The sequence below is a fragment of the Aquarana catesbeiana genome, linkage group LG10, assembly GCF_042186555.1.
Source record: "Aquarana catesbeiana isolate 2022-GZ linkage group LG10, ASM4218655v1, whole genome shotgun sequence".
In the NCBI taxonomy this organism is placed as follows: domain Eukaryota; kingdom Metazoa; phylum Chordata; class Amphibia; order Anura; family Ranidae; genus Aquarana; species Aquarana catesbeiana.
The window spans coordinates 39,436,101-39,448,055 of record NC_133333.1 but is presented as its reverse complement, the minus strand read 5'-3'; the positions used below and the strand labels follow the sequence as shown (position 1 = coordinate 39,448,055).

The 11,955-nt window shown below is 42.1% G+C and overlaps 1 protein-coding gene across 7 annotated transcripts in view; it reads right to left on the bottom strand.

The window, feature by feature from the left end:
• The window catches only part of CIC (capicua transcriptional repressor), a 238,344-nt gene that overhangs the window by 26,864 nt on the left and 199,525 nt on the right, over window positions 1-11,955 (bottom strand). For 5 of the 7 annotated variants that reach the window (XM_073602031.1, XM_073602030.1, XM_073602033.1 and 2 more), the window contains exons 8-12: window positions 11,008-11,204; window positions 5,918-6,146; window positions 5,727-5,827; window positions 951-2,103; window positions 548-759 (exon numbers count right to left, since the gene is read on the bottom strand). In XM_073602031.1, the coding sequence (XP_073458132.1) occupies window positions 548-759; window positions 951-2,103; window positions 5,727-5,827; window positions 5,918-6,146; window positions 11,008-11,204 (1,892 nt within the window). The remainder of the gene's footprint in view (window positions 1-547; window positions 760-950; window positions 2,104-5,726; window positions 5,828-5,917; window positions 6,147-11,007; window positions 11,205-11,955) is intronic. The other 2 variants (XM_073602034.1, XM_073602032.1) reach the window with 2 other exon arrangements.

Below are 11,955 nucleotides of genomic sequence, written 5' to 3'. Positions count from 1 at the left end.
TAGGTGGGTGCTGCTACACACAGGCCTTAACATATTTTCCTAGTTCATTTCAGAGAGAAAGAGCGAAGAAAAAAAAAAAGAAAAAACGGGCGGGATTCAGTGTAACTGATCACTGTGGTAGCCAATCAGAGGCTGCCACAGCGATCAGGTGACCTGGAATTGGGAGTTCTGGGCCCTGATAGATAGCACAGTGCCGGGGACTCTAAGTGAGATCCCAGTCTCGGTACTAGCCGGGTGCGGTGCGCTCCCAGCACAAAGGGAGATACACAAATATGCGGCCCCATGGCAAAAAACCTAGTGCAGTGGGGCCGCACTTTTGTGTTACGTCGGTGTCAATGGGTAAAGGATTAGAAAACAAGAGAAAAGGACCTGAAAATGGGGAGATATTTAAATATATAAAAAATATATATATATATATATATATATGTATATATATATATATATATATATATATATATATATATATATATATATATATATATATATATACACATATATACATACACACACTTTTTTTCTTTTTTTTTTATAATATAAAACCACTGACCTTGTTTGCAGGCTGTGCACCATTCTGAACCGGGAAGGGGGAGGTCATGAGCGGCAGCTGGGTTGTAGTAGGGCCCGTCCGCACAGTCACATGAGGCGTGGTAACTGGAACAAGCATCTTGCCCTGAACCGGAGTATTTGAAGACAGGATTCCTGGAGCAGAAAGCAGCTGAGTGCAGCTCCCAGGTGAAGGGGCAGGAGACACCGACTGGGCTATTAGAGCATGGGAAAATTACAAAATACATCAAAGTGAATGGAGAAGAAAAAAGGAGCCTAATAAAGAATAGGAATAAGAAGCATAAGAAGGAAAGGAGAAGGAAAAAAGCAGAATATTGATAAAGTGAAGGGAGAATGAGGCGGAAGAAGTAGAAAACAAAAATAAAATTTTACATAAAACTTCTTACCTTTGGCAGTTGCTGACACAATGCCCAGAGACGGGCTAGCAGCTGGACCAGGCTGGACAATTGGAACAGCTTGAGGGGTAGCGATCACTTTAGCATTTGCAGAAGGAAGGGTGAAGTGGATGCCTCCTGACAGCTGTTGTGGGATGGTGGGCAAGATGTACTGCACTTGGGTGATGTTGCCTCTCTTGCTTGAAGCAGGAAGCAGCTGTTGCGGCTGAAGTATGCCCAGAGGTACTGCTCCATTGGGGCTGCCTGCAGGATTCTGGGTAATGAACTGCAGTGCGGTAACAGGACCTGCCCCATTTCCTGAAGCGGGTGCTGGCTGTCCGTAGCTAGGCGCTCCCACCAGCAGGTTGGTTACGAGCCCACCGGCGGGTTTGCCCTGTGGGTGGGGAGAAGCAGGAGATGTCAGATGTTGAACTTGCTTCCTGTCGTGAGCATACACAACCCCAATGCCCAGCGGGGAACCGGGTACACGACCATCACAAAGTTCACTGCTACTGCTGCTTCTGGCAATGGGTAATGGTTTACTTGCAATAGGAACTGGTGTGCTGATAACTGGTTTGACTACATTCGTAACTACAGTGGAGGCTTGCTTAAAGCCAGGAGGTAAAACTCCAAATCCTTGTGGCCCCGAAACAAGTACAGTTCCTACTGCAGGGACAGAAGAACGACCGTCAGGTGTTCCTCTCTGCCCATCGTAGGGTTTGGATATGGGCGAATATATAGTGCTGGAGAAGTGTGGTGAGGGCACACTGGGCAGGACAATGGTTTGGGTTGCAGTGGATGAGATGACTGATTGAGCAGGGTACTGATTCGCGGGAGGCACACCATCCCCCACCATCTTCTGTCCTGCACCATCTACACTGCGTTTCCTCTTGTAGCTCATAGCAGGGTCCACCATAGTGAAGCGCACTTCTGAAGTTCTCCTAGCTTGATGTTGGGTAGATGTACGAGGAGGAGGAGGAGGCGGCTTGGCAGGAGGCAGTGGAGGGTACCCACGGGGGAAGGAGGCTTGTGGATGGTCACTAGGCTTGGGTGACTGAGCCACATTCACAGCTCTATCTGATTTGAAGTCCTCAGAGGAAAGTGTAAAACTGTGTGAGTGTGAGGAGGAACGGATGACGGGCGAAAAGACACCTTGAGGAGCCACCTAGAGAAGGAAAAAAAAAATATTATAAAATATATATATATATCTATATATAGATAGATAGATAGATAGATAGATAGATAGATAGATAGATAGATAGATAGATAGATAGATAGATAGATAGATCTATATCTATCTATATAATTTTTTTAATTAGTTTTGTATAGACAAAAGGTTAACAAATATATAAAAGGTTAATAATCATCCATATCAAATGATTAAGAATAGAAGAGGACTCCCAGTCCACACAGATTATTCTGCTATAATGAGGCACAATTTTTTTTTTTTTAACCACTTGAAGACCAGGTTTTGTCTGGCACTTTTTATTTACAAGTTTCTGCTAGAAAATTACTTATAATTACTGTAATGGAAATTTGTAAGTTCTGTATATAATTGTATTGTATTTTGTATGTATTGCACTGTGCCCTCACTGTGCACACGGCACTAATAATGTTTTCAGTAAATGTTTACATTCTTTTGAGTCCTGATTAGAATAAGCCTGCCTATGTAACTCCCCTTGTTACCATAAACGTACAGTTATAACCCTAAAAAATTATACATTTCTTTTTTTTTAGCAGAGACCCTAGGGAATAAAATGGCAATTGTTGCAAAAAAACCCCAAAAACTAAGCGGAGTTCTGCCCCCCCCCCCCAAGGAAAAAATTATTAGGACACTCGATGAATCCAGCTATGTCAGCACCCCAGCCAATGTTTCCATCAGCTCTCAGGTGTTGTGACTGCCATTGCCTGTAAGGGAAACCGGCAGTGAAGCCTTGCCATAGCGAGTGAACTCGCTATGGCAAGATCTCTTGGAAGTGGGGATGGGTACCTGTCAAAAACTGGTACCTGCTCCTCCCCGAAAATGTGTCAAATGTGGCATTGGAGGAGGGGGGAGGGGGGCAGATCAGCGGAGCTTCCACTTTTGGGTGGAGCTCCGCTTTAAAAATCTCCATAGGCGACACTTTAAACGCCCTTATAGGTTGCCTGTTTAGAGTTACAGAGGAAGTCTAGTGCTAGAATGTGTGGTGTGTATACCGTTTACATATGAATTTGCTTCTGCGCACTAGCACAGAGGAATGTGGCACTTTAAAAATTTAATTTTTCTTATTTTACTTTTTATTTTTACACTGACCCCTCAATTTTTTTTTTAAGCTACTTTTCTTCCTTCTACAAGGAACTAAAACATCCCTTGTAAAAGAAAGAAGGAAGACAGGTCCTCTTTATCGAGAGATCTAGGGTCAAAAAGACCCTAAATCTCTCCTTTACCTTTAAAAGTAAAAGATCAAAAAAAAAAAATGTTTTTTTATTTGATCTTCCGCTTTAACCACTTCAGCCCCGGAAGGATTTGTCCCCTTTCTGACCAGGCCATTTTTTTGCGATACGGCACTGCGTCGCTTTAAATGACAATTGCGTGGCCGTGCGACATTGTACCAAACAAAATTTATGTCCTTTTTTCCCCCACAAATAGAGTTTTCTTTTGGTGGTATTTGATCACCTCTGTGGTTTTTGTTTTTTGCGCTATAAACAAAAGAAGAGCATCAATTTAAAAAAAAAACAATATTTTGTAATTTTTTGCTATAATGAATATAAAAAAAACATGAATTTCTTCATCAGTTTAGGCCGATATATATTCTTCTACATATTTTTGGTAAAAAAAATTCACAATAAGAGTATATTGATTGGTTTACGCGAAAGTTATAGCGTCTACAAAATAGGGGATAGCTTTATGGCATTTTTTTAATTATTATTATTTTTTTTTTTACTAGCAATGGCGGCGATCTGGGATTTTTATCAGGACTGCGACATTTCGGCGGACAGATCGGACACTTTTGACACTATTTTGGGACCATTGATATTTATACAGCGATCAGTGCTAAAAATAACCACTGATTACTGTATAAATGTCACTGGCACGGAAGGGGTTAACACTGGGGGGGGGGGCGATCAAGGGGTTAACTGTGTTCCCTAGGTGTGTTCTAACTGTAGGGGGGATAGGACTGACTGGAGGAGGAGACCGATCGGTGTTCCTACTTAGTAGGAACACACGATCGGTCTCCTCTCCCCTGAGAGAACAGGGATTTGCGTGTTTACACATCCCCGCTCTCGTTCTGTCACGAGCAATCGCAGGTGCCCAGCGGACATTGCGCCTGCTATGACGTCTCAAAGGAGTGGCGTATAGCTACGGCGATTGGGGCAGCAGTGCCAACCTGCCGCAGAATACCTGCCGTGGCTGGTCGGCAAGCAGTTAACGAAAATAAAATTGTTTACTTCTAGCCTGGATGTTGCTCTGGTTCTTCAAGGCCATAGAGGTGATTAAAGAGGATCTATTCCTTGATTCGGCTACCCTGCCGGATCGCTTCTCGGGCGAACCGGCGGAAACGGTAAGCCCGAGAAACACAGGCGAGCGGCAGGAGGTGGTCGGAATTAAATTGGTCTGAATTACATTCAGACCAATCTGAGTCAGTGAGTTGCAGGTCTAAAGAGGACCATCTATTTTGAGCAATGGTGAATCTGGGATTACAGTCTACCATAAGTGCAGAGTAATATTCAGAAATCAGTTTAGTTGTGTCAGGTCTCCGCAGTAATTTTTCAGGGGGAGTAGTCCAAAGCGGATTACTCAACGACTCCTATTGCACATTTATAGCATGGCGAAGTTGATAGTAATAAAAGAGAAAGTAGGTGGGGAGGTTACATTTTTCTTGTAATTGCAGAAAGATCTCGAAACTCTGAGGGGTGTATGGATGACACAGGTACCTAATGCGGGGTACACACTGAATTTTTATCTTCATTTCTCATTAAAGCATTCCGAGCGGCTCATGAGCCACTGGATGAATGACCTGGCTACAACCGGCCTGTCAGATTTTTTACATTTGATTGCTGTGGTGGCCGCTAAGTCATAGTCATAGCTTACTAAGGGCTATGGTGACTGGCCCATCGCTGTCACATGGACGGAGTCAATGCTTCTATACATGGAATTACCAGGTATTCTCTCGTTCTGGAAGTGAATGGAGCAAAGGAGCAGTGCAAATGTGCTCCTGCAAAGGAAGGGTCAAAATAAACCAGCTACTTTGCCCAATATGGGCAAGGCAAGGGTTTGCTTTAATGGAAGCCTGAATTGAAAGAACTCTGTAGGCTGCCATGCTGATCCTCGGATTTCAAAAAAGTTTGAGTCACCGATCTTAAAAGGACATATGCAGTTCCGGTGTTCTGACTACACTGTCTGCCTGCCAGTTCTGGGGCAGACATCATGTGCTGAAAACAGAGACAACCAGGCAAGTAGCATTTTTCAGGAGGTTGACAAGGTTGACCTACTTCTGTCACTTAAAACTGGTTTCATTTTATTTGAGATTTCTAAAATTATTGCAATCCTTGATAACCAGTAAGATATGTGATTATAACCGCTCTCCTGCTGCTCCTTATCCTCCTTCCAATGCATATTTCTCTGTATGTAACGCTTCTTGTAGGTGACTCTGGCTTGGAGAAGGTTGTAATTTATTTCTCCAAGGTCATGGATGTGTAGAAGTCTGCGGTATGACTGAGAGGGCGGTGTTGGGAATCCTTAACGAGGCTTGGGATTAGGTGTTCCTGGATCTTCAGGTTAGTGTAGACAGGTGGTGTGCGACATACCTTGCTTTCTGCTTCATCTCCTGATACTCCTTCACTGTCACTGTCTGTCACCCGTTCCTTACATTTCAAGTCTATATCTGCACAGCCATAGCCATCATCTGCTGGAGAGAAGATAGAGATCATGAAATAAGGAAAATGCAAGAAAATGATTATTACTGTAACAAGCAGCATCACTGGTTCTAATCACTCACCAATAACGTCATCGTCTCCTTCCTCCTCACAGATGACCATCCTTTCCTCGTCACTGGTCATGTCCTCGCTGGCTGTGCGTTGCGAGCGGTAGGATGCAGGAAGAGGCGGACAAGCTCTGGAAGTGGGACATGCGGCGTTCTCGCTGTGCGCGGGCATTGGGAATGATGAAGGCTCTGGGCCACCAAACGCTGCCTTCTGATTGGGATACGGAGAACGACTTGAGCACATCTGTGAGTAATCACTACAGTTGTAACATGTCACCAATAATGTGGATGAACTACCCATCAGCTTTAAAAGGACAACTCCTGACAAAAACTAAATACATCCTTAGTACAGCATGTACTTTACAGTGCCAAAAAAAAAAAAAGTTAACCAGCCAACAAAAGTTAAAATGGGTTACCTTTTGTACCACCGTACCCAGTTGTCTTAGATAAGGTTGCTGAAGACCCTTCAGCATCGAGCACACTTCTGCATGTCAGATGTCCGACACCTTACTGTGCTCTTTAGTTACTTACTTCACAACTGTGTGCTTTGTGATGTAGGGGGATGAAAAATGAAGCCACACATAGCTGCTGGTTTCAGCATTTTGGTTTTGGCTGTGGCATTCTCCTTGTCTATCTGCAAGGTGACTGATTGTGGCCAGACTCTGGGTGGAGATCAAACTGGATATAAGCCAGCCAAGCCTGCAGTCTCATGCTTGTGACAGATTGTGTAACACATGATCAAGCTCCCCGTTTGTCGGCCCTGCTAGTTTGGATTACCTCGTTGCTTAGTTTGCGCCTACCCTGGGGTGGTAGCCAGGCACTATAGCATTGTGTACAAGTCCTGGGGGCAACTGAGTATCGGTAGACCTGCTTGCCTTATGGGAAAGGGGGACTTCTATAGGTGAAGAACACAGAAGCCACCTATAGTGCCTGACCACCTGCATGAACTAGGGGTAAGCGTGACAGAGGGGCAATGGCATCTGATACTCCTAAAGTGGTGAATGCAGAAGATTTTTCAGCAAGATTTCCTCTTTAAAAGACATTCTGTGGAAATGGTGGTACGACAGGTAAGTACTGCTTTTCCTTACAGGTTGGTCCCAAACTGACTATATATTTATTACACAGAAGGACACCCAATATAGACTACATATTAACTCAGCCTGAAGTCAATAGACCAGGGAGCTGAAGAACAGAATGATACAAATAACATGTGAAATGAAGAATGAATAAAACCGAAAAAAGATAGCTCTCTGTGAATAGGCGTGTTACAAAAGGGTCCCTGGAAAAGTCTGTAGCATATTAGAAACAATGATTGAATAAGTCCAGTATAGTCTTTGACATAATACAAACGATTACAATGTTACACGTTGCAGGGCTCATAGCTCCCCCTTTATCAGGGCTGAAAAACGAGCACAAAAAAAAATATCTAAATTTAAACTGGGTATCCAAAAAGATAAAACACTGATCTATAGACATCTAACACAATAATAGATCAATTCACAACAATAATTTTAACAGTAATAGCAAAAGTGATCATATCAGCTTTGCATGAACCAATGGGACGCTTTCATCTTTCCAGCACTCTGCTGACTTCTTCCGGGACCCTTTGTGATATCTCTGTCTACAGAAAGCTTCTTTAATAAAAAGTTTTAGATTTTGAACCCCCAATTCTCATCCGCTCTGGAGTCCAGAGCTCCTACAATACACATCCCATATAAAATCAGGATCAACGCCGGAGACCAGGACACCTTAAAGTATAACTAAAAAGGCAAAACTTTCTTTTCTTCTCCATTTTAGATAGAATAAGGGAAGGAAATAACCTTGGTCAGGTCTGTTTTTTTTGCCATCTGCATCCTATTTGAGATTTCCCTTCACTTCCTGTCCCATATAGTCAAAGCAGGAAGTGAGAGGAACTAGTGTCCCACTTGGAAGATTTCTCCTTTATCACTATTCTAAGACCATCTCAAAAATCGGGATTTTCTTTTATTTAAAATGATAATGGTAAACAGGACAGAGAGGGTAAAATTTTCGCTACCAGGGACCCAGGCTGCAAAAATAATCTGACAGGTATTCCAATCCCTCTCTACTCAAAAAAAAAAAAGTTTGCCTTTATTTATACTTTAAGAGTATTAATATATACAGTTTGTTTTCTTATAGGCAAGTTAGCTTTAAAAGGTTGCTCCATAGATCCTCACAATTCACATTCACATTCTTTCTTTTTAAGGATGTTCCAAACAGTTGATTTGGCCACACCTAATGTTTTTGCTATCTCTCTGATGGGTTTGTTTTGTTTTTTCAGCCTAATGATGGCTTGCTTCACTGATAGTGACAGCTCTTTGGATCTCATATTGAGAGTTGACGGCAACAGATTCCAAATGCAAATAGCACACCTGAAATGAACTCTGGACCTTATATCTGCTCCTTGTAAATGGGATAATGAGGGAATAACACGCACCTGGCCATGGAACAGCTGAGCTGCCAATTGTCCCATTACTTTTGGTCCCTTTAAAAGTGTGAGGCACATATACAAACTGTTGTAATTCCTACACCGTTCACCTGATTTGGATGTAAATACCCTCAAATTAAAGCTGAAAGTCTACAGTTAAAGCACATCTTGTTCGTTTCATTTTAAATCCATTGTGGTGGTGTACAGAGCCAAAAAGATTAGAATTGTGTTGCTGTACCAATATTTATGGATCTGACTGTACTTCCAGCTAATTTAACTCTAGAAACAGGTTCAAGCTTTTAGATCTAAGGAACTCCCTTTGCCGTTTCACTGCCTGTCTCTGCTAAGACCGAGAATTACAAAACAGTAAAAAAAGTAGGTGTTGGGTCCGTAGTGCCACAGAGAAGGGCATAAAGCGGGCACTTAGGTCTGTTTTAGTAGGCAACGTTAAGGGGGGATAATTCTACAGCTATGTGAACCCTTAAAGTGGCAACGTCCCAAACGAATATGAAAAGATGGCATCGCCATTCTCCATTGTGAAACACAAATTTCAGAGCTATGCAGACCTTGGAGTCACATGATTCCACAACGATCAGCAATAAACAGACACGGGTCTGTCTGCTCATCTTCCTGCAGCTCTGCTCCTATTTACATGAATAATTTAACCTGCAAGCTTGCAGCTGTACGGCACCAAGAAATACAATATATGAAAAGCGGCAGATTACAAGCTACAAAAAACGAAAGAAATAAAATCAAATTCAATTCACTTTAAAGTGGAACGTCACCATCTCAATCAATATTAACTATTTTTAATCCTTATGATGCTAGCATTAGTATATAGATAGGAAAGTATATCATATTTACTTGTTTTATATATTTTTTTCAACGTTTCTTTAGTTACTTCCTGGTTTCCATGCCTAGGCAAATGAGGTCATACATCCCAGGAGTCTTCAGGAGCGGTTTTCTCAGCTAATCACGCCCTCCTGCTTGCTTGGCCAAGCTAAGGGCAGATGGATTCCGAGAAGTAAATGCTACATGCCCTTACTCAAGATGGCCACAGCCAGAAATGCTAGGTGGGTGTTTTATAAAGTGATTTCTCAGCTAAATAAAGCAGGGAGACGTGGATGGATGGGGGAGTTTGCTTTGAATATTAAAAATAAGAAGTTAAATCGCACTTTTGGTTTGTGGTGCTCAGATACAGTGTAGTTCCACTTTAAGGTCATCACAGGAGGACAAAGGGGCTCTCTTTACATCAGGAGGAAAAGAGATTTAATCTCCAAATATGGAAAGGTTTCTTCACAGTAAGAGCTGTGAACATGTGGAATAGACTCTCTCAAAAGCTGGTTCCGGCCAACTCAGTAGATTGTTTTAAAAAAGGAATGGATTCTTTCCTAGATGTATAGAATATAACTGGATACTAATATGTATAGGCAACGTCATAGCTCCCAACTGTTCCTGATTTCGAACAAAGTCCTTCCGTTCCTCTTTCCTCCTCATTTGTCCCTCATTTTGGTCTGATCTATATAGTTGTATATAAAATGCACTTTTTATATTTCAAAAAGTGTTTCTTAGTGTTAAACCTTTCATCGAATTTCTAAATTGCTGCATTTTTAAATTTCAAAACTCAGTATAAAGGAATAGTAGTGGGGAAAAAAAGCTCTTGTGGGTTTAACTAATCTTTTTTTTTTTTGTATCATTCTCCTTTAAGGAGGAGTGACAGGGGGCGTGTCCTCTGCTTACATACTTTTGCTAATAGGTGTCCCTCATTCCCATCTCAAAAAGTTGGGATGTATGGGTAACGTTGATCCAGGGAATATCTGATTGCCTTTTGGGGGGATCAGGAAGGATTCATTTCCCCCTGCTGGAGAAAATTGCATCATGTTTTATTGGAGGTTTCTGCCTTCCCCTGGATCAACTGTGGGTATAGGATTGTGTATATGGGATTGTATAATTTTTTTTTTTTATCCCCACTTTTATCGGTTGAGCTAGATGGACTTGTGTCTTTTTTCAACCAGACTTATGGCCCCCGTACACACGATACGAAAATCGGACGAAAAATACCGCTTTTGACGCAATCCTACAATAATCGGATTGTTAGTACAGAGCTTTCAAGAGCCGATCACGACAATTCATCCGATATTATTCGACAGGACAAGCATGAAAATTTTCCTTGTACAATACCAGATCGTGCGATTTCCAATTAGTCAGTATAGTTGTCGTCCGAAAATACAATATAAATACATTACAACACGACATCACTTCCGATTTTTTTTTTCTGTCGTACGAGAATTTTCGTGACTTTAGTTACCTATTCAATTTCTACTTGCGACTATTAAGCGAAAAAAGTTGTACGATATTCGGATCGTGTGTACGGGCCATAACTATTATATCAGATTCCCTCTAAAAATTGTACATCCAGCCACACGTTCTTTAGGCTGAATGCACACAAATTCCTACAAACACTCCAACTTCTTGTGGAAAGCCTTCCCAGAAGCACAGAAAGCTGTAAAGGGGGCCAACTTTATTTTAATATCCATGGTTTTGGAGAAAAATGTCAACTCTTAGGTGTGATGGTCAGCTTCTATAGTGTATATGGTTTTTACCTTGCAGGTAGAGCCTGTTTGTGACACTCAAGGTTTATGTAAGAGAGTAGATGTACCTGTTTGAGCTCCTGCAGAGCCTTGCTGTCCTCCCTGTGCTCTATGCTCTGCACAGCACTATGGGAGAACGCCCGCGGACGAGGTTGCTGTCCAGAGGTGCTGGAGGTGGGAACCAGGCGCTCTGAGGGCAGAACAGAGGAGGGGGCCCCGGGCTTAGACTCCAGGAGTAGTCCGGAAGAAGCAATGTCTGAGGAACCTGGAGCAAAGCAGAAGAATCCATTAGGTGCTTTGGAAAGTATAAGCACAAATCATTTGTAAGCCTGCTGAAATGACAAACGAAGAAAAACTCAATTAGCAGTCTCCAAACATGGCTGGAAATGTCACTTACTCCTTAACATGATCTCTTACTGCACATAGAAAGGGGGGAATCTAGTTTAGGTGAATATTTTACGCAGGATCTTCTGCTAGCAAGAACCTGCATTCCATTCAGAAAAATACACAAGCATATGTGAATGAGCCCTTACTCACAAGCAACACCATAGATGGGACGCAATACTAGAAATTACCTACAGGTGGAGATGAAGGGGAGATTTTAAAAAATTTGATTTTTGTACTCAAAAATAAAATCGCTGCATTTATATTTATAAGTCATTGACATCATGACATTTGCCAGTAGCCATATTGCTTAAGTGGTCTCTCTTTTCGGTAATTATCAGAGGTTTATAAGATCAATACCCATTTTTATAAGGTGTGTGGGAGTAGCAATATGGCTGCCGGGAGCGATGGGAGTAAATCCTATCAATCGACATTAAGTAGCATGAGGTTAGCATTTGCCTTGTAATCTTAGCGAGACCACTGGTTTGTGCTTTTAATGTAGTTGTGTAGCAAGCCATTTGGGTTATGTGGGCACACTGTGATCTTTTCTGACGTTGTGGGGTGCCAATATGGCGGCCGGGTGCCGTGGGAGGTCTTATAGGATATAAAGAGTCAGATGTGAGCTCTGAGGA